General features: G+C 42.4%; 4 protein-coding genes across 9 annotated transcripts in view; 1 reads left to right on the top strand and 3 right to left on the bottom strand.

Annotated features, from left to right (window-relative positions):
• The window catches only part of LOC117213925 (flotillin-2), an 87,664-nt gene that overhangs the window by 41,271 nt on the left and 19,029 nt on the right, over positions 1-27,364 (top strand). The window lies entirely within an intron of this gene.
• Positions 317-6,086, bottom strand: LOC117213927 (glucose dehydrogenase [FAD, quinone]-like). The gene is made up of 5 exons (XM_033459655.1): positions 5,422-6,086; positions 4,629-4,885; positions 3,062-3,226; positions 2,739-2,891; positions 317-2,647 (listed from the first exon to the last, which is right to left on the bottom strand). The coding sequence occupies exons 1-5, from the start codon at positions 5,930-5,932 to the stop codon at positions 1,349-1,351; spliced, it is 2,385 nt and encodes a 794-aa protein (XP_033315546.1). The 5' UTR covers positions 5,933-6,086; the 3' UTR covers positions 317-1,348.
• On the bottom strand, positions 1,938-22,895 carry LOC117213918 (glucose dehydrogenase [FAD, quinone]-like). Of its 6 annotated transcripts, XM_033459639.1 has the most exons (7): positions 18,655-18,720; positions 17,618-17,811; positions 17,134-17,348; positions 15,879-17,061; positions 15,183-15,471; positions 5,001-5,005; positions 1,938-1,949 (listed from the first exon to the last, which is right to left on the bottom strand). In XM_033459639.1, exons 1-5 carry the CDS (start codon positions 18,718-18,720, stop codon positions 15,201-15,203), a joined length of 1,929 nt encoding a protein of 642 aa, XP_033315530.1. In that variant the 3' UTR covers positions 1,938-1,949; positions 5,001-5,005; positions 15,183-15,200. The 6 variants fall into 6 exon arrangements, with proteins under 6 accessions (XP_033315530.1, XP_033315529.1, XP_033315526.1 ...); XM_033459635.1 differs by lacking the exons at positions 1,938-1,949; positions 5,001-5,005 and adding an exon at positions 22,688-22,895 and having other exon boundaries at positions 15,201-15,471; positions 18,655-18,746; XM_033459636.1 differs by lacking the exons at positions 1,938-1,949; positions 5,001-5,005 and adding an exon at positions 21,158-21,654 and having other exon boundaries at positions 15,201-15,471; positions 18,655-18,746.
• On the bottom strand, positions 7,778-10,003 carry LOC117213921 (glucose dehydrogenase [FAD, quinone]-like). Its single transcript, XM_033459643.1, has 2 exons — positions 9,647-10,003; positions 7,778-9,434 (listed from the first exon to the last, which is right to left on the bottom strand). The coding sequence occupies exons 1-2, from the start codon at positions 9,986-9,988 to the stop codon at positions 7,899-7,901; spliced, it is 1,878 nt and encodes a 625-aa protein (XP_033315534.1). The 5' UTR covers positions 9,989-10,003; the 3' UTR covers positions 7,778-7,898.

The following is a 27,364-nucleotide window of genomic DNA, read 5'->3' as shown; positions in this document are numbered from 1 at the left end:
AAGTTCAGGTTTTGTTATTGTGCAAGAATCGCAAAGAGACGGAAATCTCCGTTGCGATTGAATCGCCATAAGGGTGACACCTTTCGGCCAACGATTGACACAACAATTTATTCACGCGGTGACGATTACGATCGTTTGCGCCTTCGAAAACATCGATCGCGACTGTTTAAAGCGATCATCGTCTCGTAAAATCCGGTCGCTGTATTCGCCCATCAAGGAGGTTTCGTCGGCTGATCTGGAAGATGTTGCCGTGTCTTCGCATTTGGCGAAAGTACAGAATAAATAAATAAGACGCACGAGTAACACAAGCTGAACGTGTTAACGAAGCGTGAATTTATCTTTATTCGACTGTTTGTAGGATAAAAAGGTAATACGACTTGTTTTTCTGTTTCAGGTAAGATGGCGAACGATAGCGTTAAATTCTTCGTTGGTCTTTCGATATTCCGGACGAAGGTACTTATCTACTCGCATTTTAGCCTATCAACGAATAACATGGAACTTATCTTCTAGATGCAAACATATTCGTTGTACATATACAAATATTTAATACATAGATGTACGAACGTTCGAATGTCACAGTGAAATAGACGCGATAGTTCGCACGAGCCTAACAGCAGGCAACACGCGATACGTCCAAGTAAACGAGTAATGTTTATTCGTTTCCATCGAAGCGCGATAAGAAAGAACGTACTAGATCGAGTTCATCTACCGTATTGTGGCGTATATTGGTCTAAAGTCTAAGGTTTTACCTATTCGTTTCTGATTAACAATTATATACTTTCTCTGTGTCATTGCGCATAATATCTTGCGCGGTGAGACTTCTAACCGCGAATTACATTAACCTACGTTACGTCGTAAGAAATATCAATACTTGATGAAATATTAGGTTGTCCAAAAAGTTTCTTTCGTTTTACGAGGAAATAATAGACGCACAACGTTTTTTGTTTTATATTATTTTGTCGAATTACGTACGATCCGTTTTGTTCTGTTCAGATAAACACCACGACGTTTCACCGAAAGATACTTTTACGAAAGAAACGTACGCGTATATGCGAATTTTTCTATAGTACGTTTCCGAAAGTAATCGTTTTCTTCACCGAGTAATCCATGTTCTAAATTTGAAACTAATATTTCGTGCTAACTGTTGCTCTAAAAATAGTTCCGCGATCTATTCGTTGTATCGATTTATATATAAAGGCTATAAATCTCTTCTACCCCGTTCTACCTTTCTACCCTGAAAAGAATTCCGCGTTTCAACGTAGAAACGCTAACAAAGCCTCGCTACTCGTACAATTCAAAGTTGTTTGTTTCCGCGAACGTTGCTATACTCGCTTTAGATGGTGTCGCCCTAGACAAACTTTTTACCATGCAACCAGTCCTCTTTGATCATATCGCTGGCTTTCTCCGCGATCATGATAGTAGGCGCGTTCGTGTTCCCCCTAACGATCTTTGGCATTATCGAAGCGTCGACGACCCTCAGCCCGCTAACTCCGTATACCCTTAGCATGGGATCTACGACCGCGTCGGGATCCCAATCTGGCCCCATTTTACACGAACCTACCGGATGATAGATCGTTGCCGTGTACTCCATCATCACGCACTTCCAGTAATCCTTCGTAGCGAATACGAAATGTCTACACGAAGGCAGAGGTGTATCGATCAGCCGGAAACCATATTTTTGAAACGAGTCCGTACGAAACAACTCTAAAGCAGCTTCTACTCCTTCGACCAATACATCCGCGTCGGGATAGCTCGTAAAATATCCGGGATAGATCAACGGTGGTCCCCACAACGGATCGGTATCGTTTAACAGTATATATCCTCTGCTCTTTGGCGACAATAAAATCGGTCTAACGCTAATAGCGTCGTAATAGGACAGCGGTTCGACCGCTGTTTCGCGATATTCTTCCGGATCTTTCAGATAGTCCTGCTGATTGCTGGCATCGAACGTATACTGTATGTTCGGTAGATCGTACTCGCGTTGAGAAATCGTCTGCAGGAAGACGCCACAGGTAATGGCACCAGCGGCGGATAGCGGTCCCATCTGGGTTTTCTCGTAATAGAAAATGTCATTTTCTTTCAAATCGTTGTCTTTACTCGTCGAAGTAACGTTTAGCGCGATCACAACGCCATCCATCGTCACGTGATCTTGAAGATTCCTTCCAACTGGTAAGTCGCTGACCACCGTGATCCCGTGTTTCCTCAACTCTTCCGTTGGACCAATTCCAGACAGCATCAGGATTTTAGGCGAATTGATCGCGCCGGCTGACAGAATCACCTCTTTCCTAGCTGAAACCGACCTTGTAAATCCCGTGGCTGTCGAAACGTACTCGACACCGGTCACGCGTTTTGTTTCGTCGTCTATCAACAATCTCGTGACGTGAGCTTCGGTTTCGACCGTCAGATTTTTCCGTTTGCGTCTGACGGGTCTGACGAACGCGCTGTTCGCGCTTTGACGCATTCCACGAGCAGAAGTCATTTGCAGTTTCATCACGCCCAGCTGACTCTTCGCGTTGAAATCCACCGATTCGTGGCCGAGTTCTCGCCAGGCGTCCAATAGGATCTCTGCGTTGACGTCGGTATATGGAAATCGTTCTACCGACTGATAGCCTCCTTCTTTATGGTAGTATGGATTCCTTTTCACGACCTGGAGAAAATACCGATTTTATTCCATCTTCTCGTTACCTGTTCATTCGCTTTCGATATTGCGATTTTAAAAGCTTCGATCGATTCGTCACCTCCGGATTCTTGTTATTTTCCGATTTGAGAAAATATGGCAAAACTTCTTCGTAGCTCCACCCGTAATTCCCTTCTTCCGCCCATTCGTCGTAGTCTCTCGGATTACCACGAATGTAAATCATATAATTGATACTGCTGGAACCACCCATCACCTATACGAAAGACGATACGCTTTTTAAAGTCCAGATACTTGTAACTTTGTAAATAATAAACGAAGAAAAATTCCAAGTTTGACAGTCTTTATCGATCGTTTGGTATTTCTGAAATTTCAAACTCTCGGTACGTTCATTCGCGGTAATTAATTACGGTAAATAATACGTACTTTGCCCCTTGGCCACGCGCAACTTTTACCCCGTCTCGATCGACAAGAGTGTCGCTCCGGTTGCGTACGATACATCCAATCGATATTGCTGGCTTGTAACATAGAGGCGAACGCCGGAATATCGGCTACCATTGGTTCTTCCGTGCCACTTTCCAACAACAGTATCTAAAAATGATCGAAAAGTTTGGAAATAAATAGTTTCTCTTAGTCGATGTTATTTACTTATGAATCGTAACTGTATTCTACGTGGGGCATTTGTAATCGTTAAATCGTTAAATCGTTAAATCGTTAAATCGTTAAATCGTTAAATCGTTAAATCGTTAAATCGTTAAATCGTTAAATCGTTGAATCGTTAAATCGTTAAATCGTGATATCATGGTAAATTAGAAAGATATCGTCGTTGAAGATACACATCTAGAATCATCGTCGTCGACGATTCTCAAAATAATCCAATAAGCGTGATGCGTTTCGTGGCCTGTTTTAATCGCTACGAAGCCTTCAAATGGTCACGACATAATCATCGACGATCTTCTGTTCCGTGACCCGTTTCAAAGAAGCCCTCGACTTTTCAACGAGAGGATTATCAGCTTTCTCAAGCTTTACGCATCGAACGCAACAAAGCGTGCTACGGCATAAAATATTTTTTAAAAAGCAAAAGTTCTTCGTAATTCGTTAATATCGATTCTATACATTTTTTTTTACGTGTACTATAGCTGCATTTTCCGTAGCTTTAATTTCGTTGAAAGCGCAGAGTTTCCCTTTATCTATCTCGATCATTTTAATCGTTTCGCTGTAGAATTTTGCCGCAATCTTCGCTTAGATCGCTTCGGCTTGTTATTCGTTAGTCAGCCGTTAGTCACCGATTTGCAATGCGCCACGTTAGTAAAAGTCTCGCTAATTCTTATTTCCACGTGTCCGTAAAAACGTATCCTTTCTGTTCGTTGAACGACAATGGAATTTAGCGCAAGACTTGTTTGTCTACATAAAAATTTCAACGATTTTTCTTCCTGTAAACTCGACTGACTGTAAATTCATTCGAAAGGTGTACTTTATTACTTTGAAAAACGAATATTTTAGACACTGAATATTTCCATTCGTCCAAACGAACATCTTTTTACGTTGTTTAAAATGTAAAAATAGTTACTTTTTACGATGCGGTGAAAACGAAAGATTCGTCATAGGTCACCGACGATGGACTGTACGACGAATATGTTAAATACGTACAGCGCTGTACGACTGGCGGTATTTACGACCGGTCTGCAGGTTTTATTCCACGAGTAACAGCAAGTGAACTAAAATTTGTCGTTTGAAGCACGTAGAAATCGTTGCCACTTGGCCAACAACTAAATTGGTGACATCGAATAAATTAGTTAAGTGCGTGTGTACTCGACGAATATTCAAACTCGATCTTCTCGCAAACCAAGACTCGAAGAAAAAGATAATTGCATTTTTTCTCGACTTATCTTGGCTCGAGCAATCGTTTCCAAGCTAATCGCACCACCACTACCAACGCCGAGAGTTTCCGCGTGATTCCAAATTAAAACCAAAAGACGAACCAGGTAGCTACCTTCCAATGTTTTACTTCGCTTAATCTATTCGCAAGGACGCATCCTGCCGATCCAGCTCCAACGATAACGAAATCGTACACTTTCGTTGGCAAGTTCGTCGCTTGCGGCGAATTCACGGTGACCTCGGTGTCCATGAAAGTTTGCTGCGTCGCCCGTAGATTATAATTTTGGTCGTTCGCTTGGTTTTTCAGAGTCAACGAACGTGGATGTCCGTTCGTGGCATCGTTTATCCATCGTGGTTGATCGTACGTTTTTCCTGTAAAAATTAGCATCGTAAATTAAAAAAATATGTATTCGAGTTAAGCAGTAAACGATTAAAGAATTTTCACGCCTCTAAACACGGCGACGATATCTGTTTTATTTGCTTTGAGTTTTCACTCTGTTATGTAAATGTTTTTTAGATACTACATATATGTTTATATTCTAACCTTATCGGATTATTAATTGCAAAATAAACACGTTAGACAAATACTTTCACTTATATAGTAGCTATTTGAAATGTTCCGACGTCGTTATTTTGTGTCAACTTACATATAAAATAATGCTAAATAATTTCATACTACGATTCAAACGTTACATACGCGAATTTTAATCAAATCGAATTTCATTAAACAACATAGAAGCAGATAAAACACGAAGAATAAAATATTCATATTCCAAGAAAAACGTCTAATTTCCTTCGTTCTACCACTTTCCACGATTTTTATCTCACAATCGGGAAGAAAGGGTGAAATCTGTGCAGTTGCCAAACAAAAACACATAACGCGCATACAAAAATCGATCGTTCTTTACCTTTCTCGGTAACAAAGCCATTGTAAATCGTAACCGGCGCGTCGATCGGTCGATCCACGATTCCCGTTCGTCGATAGAAATCGTAAATTCCTGTTAAATTCGCCATCGACCAACCTATTTTAGCGTTAACGGCCTGGCTGTCGTCGCTTTCATCCTTGGCTCTCGTTAAAGTTCCACGATCGTACCAAAGTATCGAATCGTAAACTCCGCTCGGTGATTTCATTGACGCAGGATCGTCCGGCAACGAAATCTTCCGGCCGTAAATACCATCTTGCCGCGAGCCTGCGAAATATCCTACGCTGGCTTTTGATTTTCTCGATTCTTCGACTCGATCGAATTTCCATGGCGAACTCTGAGAATCGAAATCATCGAACGAATAACGATAAGAGTCTTTCGAATAACCGAAGAGATGAGCGACGAGCGTGAGAAACATGAACGTAGGCGGTTGACAGGTTGATACGGTGGAATGGGGCGAACACAGGCTCGCTAGATCCGGAGGCACCCACGACATCGTTTCTCGAGTCGATAACCCTTCTTGATCTTTTCGATGGTTGGCTTGACCGTCGAGGAGAACGAATTGGATGCTACGTATTGATTTTGACGACGTGTTAGTGCAGAGTAGTTTCTGGGCAAAGGAATTCTAGCGGCAACGACTGGATAGGAGAAGTCTACCGATAAATGTAGATACAAATTTTGCTAACGTTATTCGATCGTATTCGATCGTTCGAAAGGACGAAAATATCTTCTTTCGTTTTACTTTGGAATTTCTAACGTTTCCGATTTTCGATCTACGTAGGTTCTACAATTTTATAATTAGTTAAATTACGCTTACGGTTGTAAAAGCGTGTAATTCGATGTGATAAACGGAAAACGAGAACGACGATTGTATTTCCTTCTATCCTCTTCCAATGCAGAGCCGTTTGTGCCCAGTAGCGGAAGAAAAAGCTTCCGAACGTCGTTTAAACCACAAAGGGTTGGTTGTATCGTCTCCGTCGTTTACATATGGGAACGAAGCAACGACACGGGGTGATTGCCATTCGTTCTTCAAAAGCAGTCGTGTTTTTAGCCCGTCAAGTGCTACCTGTCACTAATATCCTCTTTATGGTAAAAGTCTTTAAAAAAAGTGATTCGTTGGTCGATAATTTATTTGTTCGATATAGTTAGTAGTTTATTTATTACTTAATTGATGACAGGCACGTGGCTTCTTATTCGAGTTACTTTCACGCGAAAGACGTTAATATTAGATTACATAAACTTACATTAGCACTTCCAGAAAACGCGGCGAATCAAGCGTTTCTAAAGTAAACCATCGTCGTTGGGTCGAAGCAAAACATAAGCGAAGAAAAAACGATCTTTCGAATTGTTAATTTTACACTATCGAATTCACTTTCCGTCAACTTTTTATACATACGTTACGCGGTAAAGCCCGTTTTTATCGCGTTAAAGCTAAAAACTATCGAGTATATGGTAACATTAAAACACTGAAACACTTATCCGGAGCCGAGGTGAAAACCGTCGTACCCGACGACTCGGTTGGACGTCGATATACAAATGGATGCAACCTAAGGCTCGGTTGGCCACGGGAAGGGTCTTTGTTACGGATATCGCTGACCATCGACGATTGATTTGAGAAGGAAAGTGGCAGCCTGGTTTTTGTTCTTGTCGGAGATCGACGGAAACGCAGGCGATGGCGTTGTTTCTTGCGACGTCCCCCTGTTACCCCGTACTTTTTGCAACGGCTCCGAGTGTTGCACGCTTTCATTTATTAGAAAAGTCATTTCGCTTCGTTTCCTGGTTAAAGCCTTGCGAAATCCACACCTCCTGCTTTTCATTTGCTATCATCATAAACTAGATTCTACGAAAGTTGGATTTTTCGTGAACGAACGAGTAGAGTTGCGAACGAATCTCATGGAATGGTTCGTAGTTACAAATTTTCACCGAATTTCGATTAATTTGCTACGACATAAAACGAAGTTCGTTCGACGATCTGCTAGATATTTTGTTGTAAATGATGCCGATTCTTTAACGAATAAATTCTTTACGACTTGCCCTGCATGTCGACGTGTTGTCGTTGTTACGGGTAAAACGTACTGCTATTGAGACGTAAGTGCGTTCACCGAGTTGCAAAAGAAGCGTAAAATGCATCGGAATGTTACGATGCAATTACCTGCGAATTGCAGTTCTAGAACAGAGAAACGGTCGTGTGACGCAGTTTGAAAATTGACCATTCGAATACTTTGAATTATCCTATTTGTTAAAAATAGTGATCGACGAATTTCTTGAAGTTAATTTTATTACTACGTTTTACAGTACGCGATACAGATCGTTATTATCGTTGTTATTATAATCAGGAGAAAAATAACTTTCGTGTAATTTCGTGGATTATTAATTCGTTTCGTGCTTTTGCGTGTTTCGCGTATCGAACTCTATCGGACTCCAACGATACTATGAAATACATCGTACATTAGCCAGACCTTTTACAGTTCCACGTGTACTCTTGTCCCCCAATCCTCCTTGATCATATCCGCTCCCTTCTCGGCGATCATCATCGTCGGTGCGTTAGTGTTTCCGCTAACGATGTTTGGCATGATCGACGCATCGATCACTCGTAACTTGTCGATACCGTGTACTTTCAATCTGGCATTCACGACGGCCCTGGGGTCGTTAGACGGTCCCATTCTAACCGTGCCAACCGCGTGAAACAACGAAGTAGCTACGTGTCTGATACTGCATTCCCAGTATTCGATAGAATCGGGCTGCGTATGCCGGCATCCGGGAATATCGAAATGTCGCAACCACATACCGTGCTTCTTCATCGTTTCGGTATTCAACAAAGACTTGACAGTGTCGACGGATTTTAACAACGTTTTCAGGTCCTCCTGTTCGGTTAAATAATTCGCGTAGATCTTGACAGGGTCAGCCGGATCGACGCTGCGCAACTTTACAACTCCTCGACTCTTAGGATTCAATAAAACAGCGCAAGGAAAGAGCACGTCCGATTCCATGATGTTTTTTTGCGTTTCTCGTATCAATTCGTCGTTAAACGCAAACGTCGCCATTAGAGATCCTACTTTGACCGGGTTCCAACGTGGAAAATGGCCAAAGTGGAATTGAATGTCCGGATACACGGAACTAGGATCGTTGACATTGACAAAACCGAGAAGATTGATCCCTGTAGCGGCTAATTCTCCGGAATTGTGCGCTAGATACTCGTAAGTTGCGTCCATCAAAAACGTTGCAGATGGTGGCACTGTCGATTCGTTCACGCTAGCTATGTGCATTCCTAACCAAACGATATGATCCTGAAGATTTTCTCCGACCGGTAGATCGGCCACGGTCGGTATTCCCATTTCTGTCAGATGTTCCTTGGGACCGATTCCCGAAAGCATCATTATTTGAGGACTAGCGATGCTTCCCGCGGAAAGAATCACCTCCTTCGATGCTTTTACGTCGATCGATCGACCATCCTTCAAGGTGACGCGAACACCGGTCGCTCGATCACCTTCCAATAGAATCTTGTCCACCCTACTGGATTTCATCACGTACAGGTTCTTTCTGTCTTTGATGGGAGATAGGAAAGCTTTGGCGGCATTAACGCGACGCGTATTTTCCATGGTGCCCATTGCTCTACCGAATCCAACGAAACGATCACCGATCAGTGGTTCGAGAACCTTGAATCCTAACTCGTGTGCGCTATTTAGGACGATGTCTAGGATGTTTGTTATGGAGTAATTGTCGTGTCTGATGTTCATCGGCCCACCGATTCCGCAATACTTTTCCCCCCACTTAGCTATATGTTCTGCCGGACAGTTCAAAGATTTCTTGAAGTACGGAAGCACTTCCTTGTAGCTCCATCCTTCGTTGCCTAGACTGGCCCATTTGTCGTAGTCCCTGTCGTTCCCAAACACGTGTATCATGGCGTTGATGACGGAACTACCACCAAGAGCCTTGCCCTTCGACCATCTGCATTGCTTATTCGTGCTACCCTGACACATACCTTCTTGAGGCTCCACCTGTGAACAGAAACGGTTGATCGAAGGTACGTTAAGGGCACACCTCGAGACCAAGCTTACCCAGAGAACTTCTCGTTCTTCGTACTTTTATTCCTTCGAAGACAAAAACTTGCGAATAATCGTACTCGTCGATGAAAATAACTTTTGCCGTGATTGGTTTAGCAACGAATCGGATCGATTTCCCGAGCGTTAATTTACTTTAATTTTCATACCTTGTAAGAATAGTCCTGAACCTGGCCGGGCAACGTTACGAAGAGACCGGGAACGTCGGTAATGGGATTAGGATCTTCTCCAGCTTCGATCAGTAGAACCTTCCAATCCATTACTTCCGTCAATCTATGAGCAAGGATTGTACCCGCCGTTCCACCTCCCGCGATCACGAAATCGAATTCTCTTTCCGAAACCAAAATCTCTTCCGTCCGATCGATTGGATAGTCCCCGTTTTTGCTTAAAGTACACAGGCTTGCCAACAGTACTTGTATGAAATGAGTAAAAATGGAGTCTGGCGTTGACGATAACGCTGCCGCGCAATTTGCGCTCATACACGACTCCATGTCTTATTTTTTGGTTGAACGCTGTCAGCGCCTCCTAAAATTACAAAGCAAAAGTGTAAAATTGATAGAAAATTATCGCATTAGATAATGACGTTAAAATTCACTTATAGACTTATATAATTACTGTTTATTCCAACAACTTCTTGACTAGAAACATACAATTAAATTCGATCGATAGCTAGAGTAACGAGGTGTTGTAAGCGACACACGCTTCGATGTCGAAGGTTCAAAAAATGTATAAAGACTGAGTTTCTGTAACGATGATGCAGCGGAGGACACTCGCGATGGGTGGGTCTAATGCGAGAAAAGCTGATTTGTTAAGACCAAGTTCTTGTTGGGAGAGTGAGGGAAGGACTTCTCTGGTAATCGGTTAATTTTCTGGATTGGTGTGGAAGGGTGGGGGAAGGGTGTTAACCGCCCCCCGAGAGGAAGTTGCTAGTGTGAAACATCGTACATGAGAAAAACGAACTTCTCCTATCTTTTCGTAATAAAGAATAACCTTTAGACAGTGACTCAGCGCAGATGTTTGGTTCGGTCTGAAGGACTTTAAAAATTCCTAAGATATATGACCGATTAAGACTATCGAAGATACGCAGTGAACGCGCGCGGACATTTGGTTGCCATCCTGTGAGCGGTGTGTGGCCTGGTGTAGGTAGAATGTCGCGCGACGTAACAGATGGTTCCGTTTCGATGCGATAATTTTGTAGAAACATGCGGTATTCTTTCATTTGAGAAACGTATTTAACATTAATTGAACGTATTTCGAAGTAGGCGACCGCATTTTTACGTAGCCTGGTCTAAACTTATTCGACGAGAGAGATAATTATTTTTCATATATATAACATGTTTATCTAAATTTGCCTTCAATTTATCTATAACAGTTATAAAATAAATAGTTAGATGATACACGTATAGCGTTAAACATAAATTGCTTTAGAAGATGAAAAGGAACGCCGAGCGATGGTCATACGTGTAGAGAAAAAGATTTCCCGAATACCGATACTGACAACACGTTTCACGCTCTATACTCGATAATTATCAAATGGATTTTCACAAAATATCAAATATTTTCAAATTTAATTACCGATATAAAATTGTTGGAACGAAATAGAAATCCGGTTCGACCTCGCACTTCCTCCGTAGCTCCCGGCTCGAGTATGAATTACTTTTGATGCCGACACGTCGTTCGCGCGCTATTTATGCACATCATTTTCTATCTTCTTTTACTTTATTTCCTGATAAATCGTAATCTTCGCGTTATTCTGAATAATACAGCGATATACGAATACATATACGTACAATGTCGAGCAAAAGTTTTCGGCCATAGTTTCCTCACTTTATATTTGTAATCTGACATTCTTTAGAATTATAACTATTTAATATTATACGATTGTATAACGATATTCGTGTATTATATTATTTTCTTTCGATATTACTTAAAATTCTGTTAGATATCGTTGTTCGAATATAGAAATGAAAATTTGTTTCTTCTTCGAAAATTGTTGCTCGTGTGATATCAATCACATCTCAACCTACATCAGTGATAAGACATCGACCGCCAACCTTAGGGCACTTTTGGACACATCACCACCTTATCATCATAGCATACACCTGTGACGCGCCATAGTCCACATCAAAGATAGAATATGGACCCCCGAACTTCGGACACTTTTCCACATCATAGCCTACTCGATTTTACCAAATGTCCAAATTGGACAAATAGCCTACACCTAGCCCCTCAACATCCTAAAACCAAAACGTATATAAACCGAGACTTCACCCAACTCGGGCAGTTCTTGTTCCTCTTCTAATTGCTGTACTCGTACAACCCCTGTTCTCCGGTTCGGTGTTATTTTGTAAGTGTTAACATTTATAATAAAGTTTTATAAAGGAAAATTAGTAGTTGGGTTACGACTCGGCCTTTTTACTACCACCCAAGTACCAACTTTACGTGACACTCGAAACACCGCTCTGCTTACAGACGTTACTTAGCTTTGAATTCCATGGGTTGCGTAGTATTTTGACGCAAAGAAATTATTTGAATACTTCTCGTACGTACTGTACTACGTTATTCAGGTATAATATCGAATAAATTACCGATAAAATGTTATTGATATATTCGGCAAGCTATATGAAAATGAGATATGAGAAAGATATATGAAAGAATATTAAGTATACAATTGTATATATTATTTAAAACTTTTCAAAACATCGTTTTTGTAATACAAAATAAGAAGCCTATCCGACCGGAAACTTTTGCATGATACTGCACATATTCACAGAAATTCGGCGAGGTTCTCGACAAACGATTCGGATCGGCAAAAGTCAACTGGACTTTTCATAGAACATGTAAACATCGGTACATGTCGAGTTTGATCCGAAACGTGAAACGTAAGACGATAAAACGTAATACACGTAATACGATATTATTTGTTCGATACGAATGTCGAGGTTAACTTTTTTTTTTTTATAAATCTCTATTTCTCGTATATTCGAACACAGGTGTTTACGTATATTACACGCATCTGCACCTGGAGTCGTGTATTTTTTACTTCACTGCACTATTTCACTTGTACGTGTGTCTTTTTACTCCATGTACTATACCGTAATGCTTACTGTATATTCTCGTCGCATGCGTAAAATACATATACCGTGATAAATAACGAAACATTTTTCTGTAATGTAACTGTAGAGTAGAAAAAGTGACACGATATAAGTGAAATGTTTTGAAATTAGAGGGGTATGCGAAAGATTTCTACTGCTAAAGGATAACTAGATAAAAGGACCAACTTTGCTTTTTTTTTTTTTTAATGGAATGTTACATTTTCATTATTCGTAAATGATAGTCACTTTGAAAAAAATTCATAAAACACAACCGATACTAATGCTAATTGTAAATATTTGAAGGCCAGCGAAGATCGAATAAACAAAGTCTTTTGCAACGTCATAGAACTATTTCCATTATACACTGGTCCCTGCGGAAGTGTGCAACTTCTATAGAAAACGTTTGTTCGAATTTTGTATTACAACGCATATACATGTATATATTTCAGATGATAATGTTAAGTGGTATATCTTGTATATACATATATACATACATACATTAAAGATCTTATCGCCTTCTTTACAGCTTTTAAAAGAATTTTCAACATAAAGGATGTGTTCGCCTTACAATAGACGAATGGTTATCGAAAACATGCATAATTTCTATCGATAATACCAGGGTCGTCCAGAAAGTACCGCCCGTTTACGTATAGAAGACATATAAAACGATGACTTGCAGAAGATTGCCCAGTTTCGTTCATATATCGACACAAGTCGTACAAAATTTTGTGTTTGAATACTCGATATCGTCGTTGTATCGCGCGTTTAATATGACGATGCGAATTGAAAATCCCGGCGACGGCGCTTTTACGTTTTTACGCTTTTCAAAAGCTGAAAAAATTCTTCCAAATGGAATTCACCATATTGACGGTAATAGAATTATGGATGAATTATTAGATAAGACCGTGGTTGCGGGCAAGTCAATAGAGACAGAAACTGCACGTGATCGTAAGTATTCAGTCCAGCCGTCTCTCGTTACAGAGAAAAATATGTTTGGTCCATGATGCTCCGCAAGAAAAGATGATTTAAAGAATTGCGTAAGACGATAGATATGCGAACTGACGTACAAAAGGTCGTAGAACGTTTCGATAAGCGTTGGAATAAGGCTGGCGGTTGTATCGAAAAGTATACGAAAGGTATATTGGTATATTTATGTCGGAGAGGGAAGAACACCGGAGCATCTAGAATTTGGGATAATCCCGCAACAGTGTACTCCAGGGTCTACTATAGCTGTAATTAAACAATTGTAGTTAGTGAATCCGATTGTAAGCGTTCGAGACTAGTGATGGTGAGCTTTGGCTCGGGGCAACGGTCCGTCGCCCAACGTAGCCGCGGTCAACGGGACGGGCGCTTTGTCTAGCAAAGGTATAGAGCGATAGTATGACCCTCGTTACAAGAAATACCCATAGAGACAATGAATACCAGGGGTTGAGGCACTTGCACGGCACGAGTACAGTTAGCCTGAAGACTCGTTATAAAACCTGTCTCGTGTCCTTAGACACACCCCAACACAGTTTGGCTCGGCGGCATCCTCGGGACGAGCAGTCACTCTTTCTTGAGATCTGATCGACGAAGGGAGTAGCGCCTTACGATCAGCGAGCAGTACACGTTTGAGTTTTAGCAAGTATATCTATCACCCCGTTGACCGCGTATTCGTTATCGAACCCGAGACTACTTGTACTCTCCATACTTGTGTTAATAAACGGTGTTCTTGTGATATCGCAACGATGGCTACCCCTCAGGGGAATTCGTCGAACACCCTCGACCTGATCCTCAACGCCACCCCGACATATAGGAAAGTTGGAAAGCAAGAGATCTTTTTAAAATGCATTTGTATCGTTGCTATCTGAATACGGGCATTACTTTCTGCACGACTCTCGTATAACATCGCGTAAATGACAGGCGAGGCTGACTCGTTTTTGGTACGTATCGGATACGTATTTTGAATTTATCAACGGTCGATTTTTCAAAGTGTTCGTGCCACCTAAATAGAAGTGGCCGATGTATCCGTGCGAGATATACCGTTATTCGGCAAGAAACAAGGCATCGCAAACATTTTTATTCGTATCCGAAACGAGACGAATATTTCTCAAATCGATTCGTCGTCGTTTCTATAAATAAAATTTCCGAAATGAAATAAGCGGGATATCGAGTAAAAGATATATTTGAATTATCATATTTGAAAAATTGTCCACAAGATAGGCTCGAGTCTATTCTACAAATATTTGCATCGCTCGACACTGATCATAAATTATTTGCTTGTCGTTATATACAGAGTAATAGTTGCACATTGATTATTTGAAAATGATAAACTCGTCGTTACTCATCCTGTCATATATGGCACACAAGTGTATTAGATGATACGTCGCATCTTTTAAAGTTGGCTTAAAAATTTCTCAAATTCAATGTTGACCAAATTCGAACGATTTAAAGATCGCATCGTGGTGACGCGAGCAATGTTCGGTAAGGAGGATTTTCGTCATTGATATCTTCTGGAAAGATAGCACTCGCATAAGAAAGTTTTGCAACAAACGGGACATCGCGCGGAATACCATACGACAGGAGAATCGAGAATAAAGAAGCGTGGCATCGACGCATCTTCGAGTTCTCACATCTTCGACCATGTATGCGTGATCATGTCAGCCGCCTTTTCCGCGATCATCATGATCGCTGCGATGGGATTACTGTTTGGCACGATCGGAAACACGGATGCGTCCGCGACTCGAATGTTCGATATACCACGTACTCGTAGCTCTGGATCGACGACGGCCGTTGGGTCGTCGTACGCGCCTACTTTGCATGTCCCCGATTGATGGTTCTCCGGTCCAGTCGCCGCTCTCACGTAGCACTCCCAGTACGCGTCAGTGGCGAAGTGATAGCTGAACCAAACGAATTTCACGTTAGTATCAATTACGCGAATTGACGTTGAATCTTTGAACGTTTCGCTTTCGTCCGTGATATACAGGGTGGTCCGTAATTCATGGTACGAATATAAGACAAAAGAATACGACGAAAACGAAGAATCGCAAGATTTGCAAAGAGCACGTAAATTTGCTTGATTCCGATTCTAAACGGTCAATCGAATTCGATCGATTCTAGCGGAGACGTAGAATAAATGTAATATAAGAAGGTAGAATAAAACGCGTTCGTCCGATTCTCGAGAAAGTCGAATTTGAACATTTATCGACGTATTCGAATTCTATCTTCTCGAGAACGGGACTTCGAGGCTTTAACGAGAACGTTCGTTGCATGAATTACGGGCCTTGCCGTATAACGCTGTCCTTACTTGGTGCAAAGGGGATGAACGATAGGTTCCAATCGAAAATCCCATTGTTTCATAGTCTGCGTATTGGTGAGCTCGATCGCCTTCCTAATACCCTCGATCAACACCTTCAAATCCTTCGTGTGGGTAAAGTAGTTGGGGTAAATCAAAGGTGGTGCGATCGGGTCGCCGGATCGCAACTTCATGTATCCCCTGCTCTCCACGGTAACAGCCGTCGGCCTGACCACGATCTGCCTTCTGTCCGAGCATAAGCCAAGCGCGCCGTTCAAACACTCGAATTCGAGTCCGGTCCTTGGACAGTTTGGCGCGAATCCGTCGAAGAACATCTGGATATCGGGTACTCCGCTAGCGGCGTAGCTGCTCTCGAGGAACGCCGTCACTTGGGTCAATCCGGTACTGCTCAACGGACCGGTTCTGGTCTCCAAGTATTCGTTAACGCTGTTCATGTTCATAGATTCGTACGCGGTATCCTTGATACTGAAGAGAACCGCGACCGACACGTGATTGTGAAGATTCTTTCCTACAGGCAGGTCCTTGATCACGTTCATGCCCAATTTGGTTAAATGCTGCTTGGGTCCTATCCCGGAGTTCAATAGAATGTGAGGGGAGCCAATCGCTCCAGCCGCTAGAATAACTTCTTTGTTAGCTTTCACGATCCTCTTATATCCATCTTTATCGATCAGTTCGACGCCGTACGCTTTGCTCTGCCACTGATTCGTTAGAACCTTCGTCACCTGGGCGTTGATCAACACCCTTAGATTGTTTTTACCGTACGCCGATCTCAAGTAATTTCTCGAAGTCGTGCCTCGTACGCCATTGTCGGTCGTCATGGGAGCCACCATGAAGCCTGTCTGACTGTATTCCTTCAAGTTCGACGTTCTGTAACCCAGCTCGGCCGCGGCTTTCAGAAGTTCGTCGGCGAAGGCTGGCTTGTGAGGATAAAATCGAATCTTCATCGGACCTGGTACGGCAACGCTTCTAGGTTTGTCGGATAATATCGACGGATCTACGGGATCTTCGGCGCGTTCGAAGTAGTGGGCGACTTCGTCGTAGGACCAACCTGTGGCGCCTGCCCGAGCCCAACTGTTGTATACTTCTGGGTGCCCTCGTACGTACATCATTCCGTACATGCCGGCGGTACCGGACATCATCTTCCCTCGCGGCCAAGTGCACACTCCGTCGGTTTCTGCCGGTGATACGTAAAGTTAGAAAGGATAGAATTCCATTACTTCCTCGAACAAGAACGCAGATCGGTTACCTAAACACGCGGTCGGATGGGGCTCCGTTGGCTCCGTTTTGAAATTCCAATCCAAAGTCGAATTGACGGCGTGAACCGCGAGTCCAGGAATAGAAGTCATCGACGGTTCTTCCGGCCCTGCTTCGATCAGCAGAACCCTCCACCAAGGATTGTCGCTCAATCTCCTGGCAATTACAGGCCCGGCTACTCCGCCGCCGACCACGATAAAGTCGAACCTACGTTTTCGACGATCGTATCGATGATAAATTGTAAATTAACGTCTCGTACGAGATCCTACTTTATCGTCGATTCAACTGCGATTTAATTTTACAACTTAAAACGTGCGATAAACCCTTGTTTCAGGTTTCCATACAAGTTTAAATTACCGGAAGGATTCGATCGCTGCAAGACGACGTAGAGAAGAACGAAAGTTTAACGAATTGAGCGAACGATTTAAAATTCGAAGAATTTAGAAATAGAATAAAATTAGTCGCGAAGATTTTACCATTCGTTGGGCACTTCCTCTTTGCCGAGTCTGTGGCAAGGATCCGACACGTCGCACGTAGACGCGATTATTTTCTCGACCAAGCTCATGAATGATGTTTTCACGCCGCACTTGGACGCCATGTACGACGTGTCTTTGAAGCTGCAGGAGCAACACGATGTTCCATTGCTCGTATCCAATAGGCTAGCCTGAAACTGGTTAACGAGGTGTTTAATTAAATCACTTTCACTTTTGTATGCCTTCGTGATTTAACCGCGCTGCTGTGCTCGTATCCCTGTTCTTCGCAGATAGACGAAGAAAAAGTAAATTTCGTACGAATCGATGCAAAACAAAGATTAAACGCGAGATTGTCGCGAAGCGAAAGCTACTCTGCATTCGAGAAAGAGAAAACGAGTGTTCTAATCGCGATATCGTCGCAGCACGGTTGATATTAACCAAGGATCGTTAAACGTGCGCGGAGTAATGTCGTCAACATTATATTAAGAATTCGCGAAAATCAGACATTTCCTCGAGTCATCCGCATTTAGAATCGCATCGGACACGTTCTGTCTACGGCGAGATTACGTTTCGAATTCTCGTGCTCGTGGCCTCGCCTATGCATCGCCATGACGATGCTCGGGTTCGAAGGACCAACCAAAATATAATTACAACCATGTACAAGGGCGTTTGGTTCATAAATTTTCCATAGAAGCTCGTTTCTTTCCACTACAGCCGACATCGATCTGATCGATCGTTCTTCGTTCGGCGTCTTCCTTCCGACTAGAGATAATTACGATAGGTAGGCTAGTTTCGAGGAAGATAAAACCTGACCGACTTTCGAGTCACCATCGCCGATGGAGGATTAAACTGCATGAAATATAGGATAGAGATAAAATATAGAGAGAAAAAAATATGTATGGAAAGAGAAATATACGCGAAAAGAAAGGCACGCCGCTGTCTACTAGAACATCGTTTGTCAGTATCAACGGGTCGCGAGCTTTCGAGTTTCCTTTTGGGGATAATCGCCGATATCGATCGATCGGGACGGCTCTATTTACCGGAAATGGGAGTCGAAACGCGAATGCCAATTGCACCAGGAGCGAGAGCAGCACGTACGCTCGCATTTTATCCAATTAGAGGTCGGTATCACCTGCGAACAGAAAGCAACAGAATTCGAGTCAATGTGTCAATGCTAAGTTTGCGTGTAATTTAGAATCGGCGGAACGCAACGGAGAACGTCGCAGCTGCTACCAGCGGTACGATTCAAACTAATTTTATCGATACGCGTTAATATTTGCTGGTTTATCGTTGGATCGCCTGAAAGAAAATACGCTTCTTGTTCGAACGGTTCTTGCATTTATGTTGCTTTGGAAGAAATTGACGCGTACCGGCAGTTCGAACTCGATAGCTTTCATCGATCCGATCTATCAAACCTTGCTTATCTTTCACGCAATTTAATCACACAGTCGATGCGTCGACTAACTTTTAGAAGAATCGTCGATACCGTTTAAATGCAATTCTTTCATACCGATGTTGGCGCTTACGCAACTTTTACGCGTTATTTCATCGTTTTCCTCGATGAACTAAGACGAACGCGCGGTTAGCGAAAATTACGAGTATCGCGTGAAACGCGAAATAACTTTCAACGTGAAAGTCTATACGGTTGAAATTGAACGAATTACGGTTTCATCGATGCCGTCACGAACGAAAAGTCGTCGAGTCGAAGTTGTTTCGTCGTTGATAAAGCGCTAGCGTGTACGAACGAGGAAGGTAACGGTTGTAAGATTGTAAAATCTGACCAGTGTTTCGCGTGAAAGTGACGATCTCGAAACGAGACGATAATCCGTAGCGTTGTGCAGGTAGCGATGCGCGTTCGACTCGAATCGATTTTCTAGCGATTTCAAGTTCTCAACGCACGTACGTACAGCGACGGACGAAAAATAGTTTATAACACATCGTTGTATGATAATTTTGGGAAACGGAATTCTATTTTACGAGAACGACGAGTAGACGATACGTGTAACGTACGATCAGAGAGGAAAAACGAATCGACAGATAGGGGAAATAGGTGTCGATGAAATTTCGTTAAACGTTTAACTTTAACTTCATTGCCACGTACTTCCTCTACCTATCCACTTATCCTCTCCGACTGTATATCCTGAAATAGACGATCCTAACTAACATGGTAAAAACTATCTAACACAAAGTTACTAATACCTACATTCGCGTTGCAGTTTTAAACCTTCTTTCAACTGCGACTGTGTTCGAAGCGACGCAAAGCATATCGACGAAAGCCGATAGATCGTATAATCACATCGGAGGATAAATCATACGCGATCGCGGGTCTGGTTCTTGCACGCTCGAATCGACTCGCGATATGCTCTCTGTGCGTGAAAGTCCCGACAGCTGACGAGCAATTAATCGTGTCTGGTTTGTGCAAAATTGTGGTGTGCGGACTTTCGAAAGTCGCGACGGAAAACGGATGTTTTTGACGGAACGTACGACGAGCGAGGTTTGGAAGCGAGTTTGATAACGCTTGGTAAAATTGTTTGCGCGAAACAGATACCACATGGGAGATAGGATAACGTCGTTACCGCGGAGGAAGTTAGTGTCCAGCGATGAGGATAGTATCGGGTATACCGTGAAAGTTGGTAACGTTGTCGGAATAAATTTTTATAGCGCGTCGAGAAATGCGCGGCACATGGAAAATGGTGCTCGTAAAATTTGACTGACAATGACGATGAATAAAATATACGTTCGCGGTATTTGCATACGTGTATCGCTAGAAGCGTTCAAGGTAACGACTAGATATTCTATTGCATTATCATACGAGGCGAACATCACGAGATAAAGAATTTTTGAGAAAAGAAGAATTCGTACAGGAAGCGTCTTTATCAAGTTCGTTACAATTATTTCCCATTTGTCCCGTTGAATTTTAAACTATCGCAAGCTCACCGCGTACACCCACTTTCCCTTTCACCACGACGTTCAACAGCCCCACTCAACCTTCGGATAAAATAGAATCCAAGTACACGTTATCCCCCTATGTATTTAAAGCCAAACCTACTACGCAAATATTCTTCCACTGCTGATTGTAAATCCGACGAAAACGACTGTAGTCGCGAGGCAAAACGAAAATATGTTCTCGAATAGAACTAGATTAGTGCGTCCTCGATCCGTGTATTTGTATAGACGTTTCGCGTTGTTTCTCTCGTTTACTTTGTTCGCCTTCCGTTTTCCATTCTTTCGTTTCGATTTTAACAACGTAAAATGAAAAAAACACGTTCGTGACAAAAAACGTGCGTAAAGTGAAAAATACATGAGTCTTCTTCGAAAACGAACTTTGAAAACGCCACCCCCTCCCTTAGGTCGAATGAAAAAAAAAAAGAACCGTAATCCCTTTTATTCCGTCTGAACGAAAGATCTAAAAGTAAATCTTCGTTTTGAAAAGGCGAGAGAGTTTACCTCGTGAGATCTATCGAAAAGAGAAGAATATTTCACTTTCCGGGAAAGAAATAACGAGAAGGAAAGAAAGAATGGTAATCTGACGGTTAGACAAACCTGAAGAATCGTCCAAAGGGAAGCGGCGCGCAGTAGAGGAGGCCGATAGTGGCTCGTGGAGCAGAATTCGAAGACATTTGGGCGGCTGTAGCGAGTAGGGAGCGAGCGCGCGCGCGATAGTCCTTTTGGTCGGGAGCAACACAAAGAGGAGCTTCATCCGAGACGGAACGGAGCGGTCGTGAGTCTGCGGCGCGCCGCGTGAAAGCCTGACGCAGAACGGCAACGATTCATCTATTTTGACGACGCGACGGGGTACAGTTGGGCAAGAGCCGCGGCCGTGGCCACACTAGACGGGCTAATTAAAGAGGCTCGACGCACCGTGAACTGGAAGGGAGATCGCCACTCGCTCTCTTCCGGAGAAAGAGCCTGACGTCATCCAGTCAGTAAACCGCTCGAATGCGTCATGCGAAATGAAGTCGGGGGACGGCACGAAAGAATCGCTTGAAAAACGTGTTTCGAGAGGGAGGACGGATAAACAAGGCCGTACGGAGGATCGACCGAAGGGACGGTGGCTTCTACCGCGTGAAGAAGTTTCGCGTTAGTTTAGCGCTTTCGTTCCTATAGACCTTCCTATGGACGTTCCTTTTTCCACCACCGATACGATCGTTCTATTCGTCTTGTCTCCGTTATCGACGAGCAAATGGTAAATTGCGCGGCGAAACTCGGTGACAATTTTCAAAAATTAGCCACCACGTTGGTATCGGTATTATGCCATCGGCGATTAACGACATTTTCGATACGAGATAATATCCTATCGCATCTGCGCGCACAGGATATTCGAAATATCCAAACGATGATATTCGCGCGATAGTGTTTTCGGTCGGCAGTGACACAAAGAGAGGAGGCTCGTCCAAGACAAGACGGAGAAGCAGTAGAGCGAGGCATCCCGCGTGAAAGTTTCAAACGATGGCGTACGAAAGATTTTGAAACACGATTCTTCGTGAGATTTGAAAACTTATTCTCGGCGTACATTTCAGCGATTTCTTTACGATCAAAGATACAACGTGTTCTTCGCGGTACGTTGCGTTTTGAAGTTAGCGTTCCCAGAGTTCAGCGTGATCAACGTAAGAAGTTGGATCACGAACGAATAAAAAAAAATTGGCTCAACTTTTGACTTTTCGTGGTATTTTCCTGCGAACAAAGTTCTAACGACGCGACAAGTTCTTCTTACATATGAATTATCTAAGAACGAACGTTCTGATCGATGAACGGTACATAGAAAGGAAGCACGTAATTCGCTCCTTTCTTTCCCATTGTCGGTGAAAGTCGGGTGAAAGAGAAAAAGGCAGACGATACGAATTGTGCTTTTGTTGACAAGAAAAATAGGAAAACTTTATTAAAAAAAAAAAAAAAAAAAAAAAAAAATCACAAATTATACGAAAAGAAAGCATTCTACGGTAACAGGAAAGTACCGATTCGGTCGAAGGTTTCAAAACTGCGATCGATTCGAAGCGAAAATCAGGGCAGAGATATAAATGTACAAAGACGCGATTAATATTAAACGATAATATGTAAAAACATTGAACTTACCACTGAGCGGTATGTAGAAAGGTTCGCTACACTCTTTCCGCGTATAGAATGAAATTGGACGTCCACACGACATTTATATGTATTTTTACGCTTAAATTAGATAGGTTATCGTCTACGTAAGCGAAATCACGGATAAATTACGTTATCGGTTAACTTCATTTTTTCTCACATCTGGATCTCGTACAACTTTTAATCCGATTTTGAGTGGAATCTCAATGAAAAGAGCAATTTGAAACAAAGATAAGAGAATGTACCGATATATCGCTGAAATACATATTTCGTTGCAATTAATCCGATTAAATGCTATTCTTCGAGCGAGCGTACCGCGTTGATCGGTCCATTAAAATCGCAAGTACCGTTCTATACCGTTTCGATTCTCAGGTTTTCCTTTCGTCCGTCGTTTCATCGGTAAGAACATACGCGATTTATATATACCATACGTACGCTATATCATAAAATCACAACTAAACTGTTTTTTTAATTCCGTTTAATATAATTATTCGAATCTCGCTTAAATCTAATTTAATTTTATCGAGTCTATATTAAACCATGTAACATGTTTATTTAGATGTCATATCGTTCACGTTTAAACAACAATTATAGATTAAGAAGCTAGTAAAGATTAGGCTATCGAAGATTTTTTGCAGAAACAGAAGATTTCTGAATTACGTGCTATATGTCTCGCAAGATTATATATCTCGCAGATAAATTAATCGATTTACAAGTACATATATGTCGTTACTCACGTAATACGTCGCGATATCGGTGTAAATCGATCGATATTCTATCTGGTAATCGATTCCGAGTCGTTGCATTCGGAGACATTGTGTCTAATTGTACGATTTAATTACGCAAACAGCAAGTTCGGTTTTCGTTTGTTTCTTCGAAACCGAAGCAATGTTTCGCTGCTACTAAACAACAGAAAGCTTTTTCTTTTCGTATCGTACGTAGCACACGTGTGCACCACATGTAATTTCTACCGAAGATCGTGGGAGACGAACGCATTTATTTTTACGCTTAGTTTCATCTTCCGATCGGTCTACCACTTACGACTAACAAAAGTATCCAATTGTTATTGAATTTCAATTGCAACATCCTCTAAACAAACTACGCGCGTATCTTTTAATTAGGTATTTGCAAAATCCAATTTGCCGACTGTGGCACAAATCGCGAACAGAGGAATACGTATATTGTCTCTTGCTTCTCCGTCGATTAACAAAGAATAGTATCGCGTAAAAGAAATTTACGCGATGTGTGCGCAAACTTTTGCTTCCTGTAGTTGCAGAGAACTTTTCTAGGAGTTATACAAGTTTTACAACGATTCGCGCAAACCGGATTTACGAGGCTTGGTTAAGCAGAACTTGCCTGACGAAAGACGCGTTGCTTTTCGCGTAGAAAGAGAAAGCGAGATGACGATCGGGATGATTTGGAAAACGCATCGTAATGCTACCGATCGCGAAAGATATTTGAAAACTTTTCCTCGCTACTGCCGTTTCCGTTCTTTTTTGCGATTTAGCGACGTCGCTACTCCTTAAATCCGAAAGAAAATTCGAACGAAATCCTTACGGATCAAATTCGCTAGGCGTGAGATTCGTGTCTCCGCACTGCAGTTCTCATCTTTCGCAGTTCTCTCGTTCGTCCCTGTGCTTCGATCACATATTCGCTTCCGTCCTTCGAATCCGCCGACCGTTCGTTTCGAACCGTTCTCGATCCTCGTCGCCGCGAACCGATTCGTAAAGCTGACCGACGATAAGGTCGGAGAAAAAAAAAGACTAAACCGGCAAGGAAATAAAAGGAAGAAAATACGATAAAATACGCAAGATACCCTCAAATTCTTTCTTCTACGTTAACTTAAACGTATCTTCTTCGACACGATCTCGCCTATCGTCGTCTACACACAGGCCCTCCAAAGTTTTCGAACACACGTAGATAATCTTAACGAGTATATTACGTACGTTATACGGAACATGTTGAGATTTCGTTAACACCGATGTCACGAGATTAGACTACCACCGTTATATTGGCAAAATTTTCCAACCAATCTGAGATAAATACATTTGCAAGCAGTCGATTATACTTTGTATTAACGGATTTCCATATTTAATAAGGCTATCCTTAACACTTGTCGTATATTTAAGACGGTTGTCTCGTGCTGTGCTAATTTTTCATACAAAATACACGCGTGCAACGATATCTTGTAATTTCTACATAGATTTTCAGACTAGTTGCGAATTTTGTCGATGTACCGATGAAACAACGATACAACAGTCGTATCCCATCGCAATGTTAACGAAACTTCAAAACGTTTTCTATAAAACGTACGATATGTACATGAAAGATTCGTGCGCCAACTGTTCAAATATCCTCGCCACATATAAAGGCTATACACGTTACAAACGTTACACTATGAGAAAGATGTGCCACGCGCCGAGAACGCGATCGCCTCGGCCGGTTTAAACGACGAAACTGACAACGACGCGAAGAATAGGAAAGAAGAGGGAGCCAAGAAAACGAGTAAAACGTGCGCGTGTCCCGAAGGAAAGCACGTGCGAGCGATCGTTCGGTTCGATAGACGCGGACAGACCGACCGCGAATCACTAAATCGCGTTCGGTCGTTCACGTTTTCACTCTTGCACCGATCCTGCTGAAAGTAGGACCTTAATCGACCGGGTACAGCGTTGGAAAATAGCGGCGCGTTTTCACGAACGAAAGTTACCTAGATCGGTCCGGGTGATGGCGAGTTCGAGAGATCGTCCAGCCTGTGCGAAACCATTGCAGTCATATCGAAAGGGGTGTAAAAGCGAGTTCGGTCTATAGGCTTCGATGGAACGCGATCGTAAAACGAGACGGAGGCTTTCACTGGTCTCGTAACAGAATATTCTGCAGCTACTTCGAAGATTCGACGCTGAAATTGCCGATCGACGTATACGTTGTCCGGCGATAATTTCGCATATCGTCTTAATCCGCCAAAGAGACACAGCGGATCTTTGATTAGAAAAGTCGAGACATCCATACCCTTCGAAATCTATTGCAAAACGCATTCGTCCCATTCGCGTGAAAGTATTCCTTGTGTCAAGTTTCGAAACATCAGCCCTGCCACCGTTCTTCAAAGTCATACGGTAGAACTCCATTTATCCGAGCGAAATTTCAGTTAACTTTTGCTAATTGCGTTCGCTTATATCGTTTCTATCGCTCGACGCGAGCGACTGTTACGTAAATCAACAGATGTAACAACATGGTCCGTCGACAAGTTCAGGCAAATGCAATTCCGCTGTATCAGGATTTCGATTTTAAATCGATCCGATTCTCGCTGCCGCAAACTGTTCTTCCTCGATTTTGAACGGATTTCCTTTCTTCTCCGCTCTCGCATCGAGAAATACCTTAAGACGCGACGTTAGTTGGAAGAGTTTCAGCGATGGACAGCCGTTCTTCGTTGCGCAATTCTCATTTTTGCGCCATATCCTTTTTATTGCCAACAAAAAAAAAAAACTGCTGCATCAAATTACGCTCGTTTATCCTGATGTCTTTTTTGCGCCAATTACAATACACGCGGCAACGTTCGAGAAATTCCGTAGAATAATCCACTATCTCTGAAACTGTTACTTTAAACTTCGCTTACGTAAGCATCGTCGTATCCTCGAATCCAATTCACTTTGCCAATTAACTAATTATCGAAGCTGAGACTCGTGCGATAAGTGTAACGTACGCGATGCTGATCGCGAAATTCCCTTTAGTTCCCATCGTTGAATTATCTACGCGGGTCGGTATCCGACACGGACTTTTACTCGCCAAATGAATTGGCTCGGACGATGAAAGTCAGCCTGTTAAACGTAGTCGATAGCAGCATGCAAATGACACGGATTAACGGTACGGTTCTTTTAAAAAATAGATAAATTCGTTCCTCTCTTCCTTGGTTCTATCTGCAAGTTCGACTGACAATTTAGAAGAAACGTAAACTTTAAGCGATATAGTCGTAAATGCAAGAGAACCTAAAGCTGTCGAATCGTTCGAAACGAAACGGAGTATCTCGTCGAAACCCACGCCACTTGTACTTTCCCTCGTTTCTAATTTTAAACGTTAGAACCGCGATCTACGACTAATCTACTAATCTACAACGATTGGTGCGCGGCAAGAATTTTTTAAACGCGCAACGCCTAACTATTTGATCGGAGACACCGATTTTTTTTCTTTTAGATTGTAAAATAAACAACCGACAATAGCCGCTCGGTGTGAACGTTGCTGTCAACGTTTTGAACCAAATACAACGTATTTTGGTAATTGTTTAGAAAGCCTTCTTGGATCTCGGTGATTTTTTAAAACGTTGTAAAAATCTTAGTCTTAGTTTTCGAAATACTTGCAAAACACCGTGCTGGAGTACTGGACTGTCCTGCAGTTATCCATTCAACCCCACGACCAACCATAATTAACGTATTCGTGTTACCTTTGGCAGCCGATCGAGAACCGGTGCTTTTCACGTGGCATAAAATTTCATCTCGCGATAGCAGTCACGCGTGAAAAGCGTTGGCTGATCGATATACAGGGAACGAGCGCGCGAATTCATTATTATCGGTTAAAATCCGCCTAACGGATAAAAGTCTAATTACATTCTTTTCGCTGATCTCTCTCTCTCTCTCTCTTTCTCTCTTCGCGCTAGTAACAGTTTAGGCTAGTTTTAGC

This window comes from Bombus bifarius, unplaced genomic scaffold (genome assembly GCF_011952205.1).
Source record: "Bombus bifarius isolate JDL3187 unplaced genomic scaffold, Bbif_JDL3187 scf7180000009145, whole genome shotgun sequence".
Taxonomy (NCBI): Eukaryota; Metazoa; Arthropoda; class Insecta; order Hymenoptera; family Apidae; genus Bombus; species Bombus bifarius.
The sequence above is the reverse complement of the archived record's forward strand: the minus strand, read 5'-3'. Positions and strand labels throughout refer to the sequence as shown.

Coding starts and splice junctions, on each gene's coding strand:
- LOC117213927 (XM_033459655.1), bottom strand. CDS start 5,932: ATGTCGTGGGTGCCTCCGGATCTAGCGAGCCTGTGTTCGCCCCATTCC. Junction 4,886..5,421: donor TGGCTTTGTTACCGAGAAAG/GTAAAGAACGAT, acceptor TAATTTTTACAG/GAAAAACGTACGATCAACCA. Junction 2,892..3,061: donor GCGCGTGGCCAAGGGGCAAA/GTACGTATTATT, acceptor TCTTTCGTATAG/GTGATGGGTGGTTCCAGCAG.
- LOC117213921 (XM_033459643.1), bottom strand. CDS start 9,988: ATGGAGTCGTGTATGAGCGCAAATTGCGCGGCAGCGTTATCGTCAACG. Junction 9,435..9,646: donor TTCAGGACTATTCTTACAAG/GTATGAAAATTA, acceptor TTCTGTTCACAG/GTGGAGCCTCAAGAAGGTAT.
- LOC117213918 (XM_033459635.1), bottom strand. CDS start 18,720: ATGCGAGCGTACGTGCTGCTCTCGCTCCTGGTGCAATTGGCATTCGCG. Junction 17,349..17,617: donor GAGGAAGTGCCCAACGAATG/GTAAAATCTTCG, acceptor TCGAAAACGTAG/GTTCGACTTTATCGTGGTCG. Junction 15,472..15,878: donor GTTCATCCCCTTTGCACCAA/GTAAGGACAGCG, acceptor CGTTTGGTTCAG/CTATCACTTCGCCACTGACG.